At 34.0% G+C, this 294-nt stretch overlaps 1 protein-coding gene across 1 annotated transcript in view; it reads left to right on the top strand.

Annotated features, from left to right (window-relative positions):
• The window catches only part of LOC119594648, a gene marked incomplete in the record, with an annotated part of 85,920 nt that overhangs the window by 42,063 nt on the left and 43,563 nt on the right, over positions 1-294 (top strand). The window contains 1 exon segment of the mRNA XM_037943697.1: positions 90-265. Within this exon segment, the coding sequence (XP_037799625.1) occupies positions 90-265 (176 nt within the window).

The following is a 294-nucleotide window of genomic DNA, read 5'->3' as shown; positions in this document are numbered from 1 at the left end:
GAAATTTATAGCTTAGGAATTTTTTATCTACTATATTTTTCAAAGATAAAAGTTTAATTGTTTTATCGGTGATTTGATTATGTCCATAGGTCTCATATTTGGAGCAGCAATAGCAGATGCAATGGCATTGAACACTGAAAGGCTTTGTGAAGATGAGTGTCAATTCTACTATTGCCCAGAAAACATCATGCTAAAGGACAGAATTTCCGACCATCTCAGACTTCATTTCTCACCACATGATTGGTCTTGTAACACTGATATTATGGTAAGCTGGCTTGGATTTTTAGAAACATA

This window comes from Penaeus monodon, chromosome 34 (genome assembly GCF_015228065.2).
Source record: "Penaeus monodon isolate SGIC_2016 chromosome 34, NSTDA_Pmon_1, whole genome shotgun sequence".
Classification (NCBI taxonomy): domain Eukaryota; kingdom Metazoa; phylum Arthropoda; class Malacostraca; order Decapoda; family Penaeidae; genus Penaeus; species Penaeus monodon.
The sequence above is the reverse complement of the archived record's forward strand: the minus strand, read 5'-3'. Positions and strand labels throughout refer to the sequence as shown.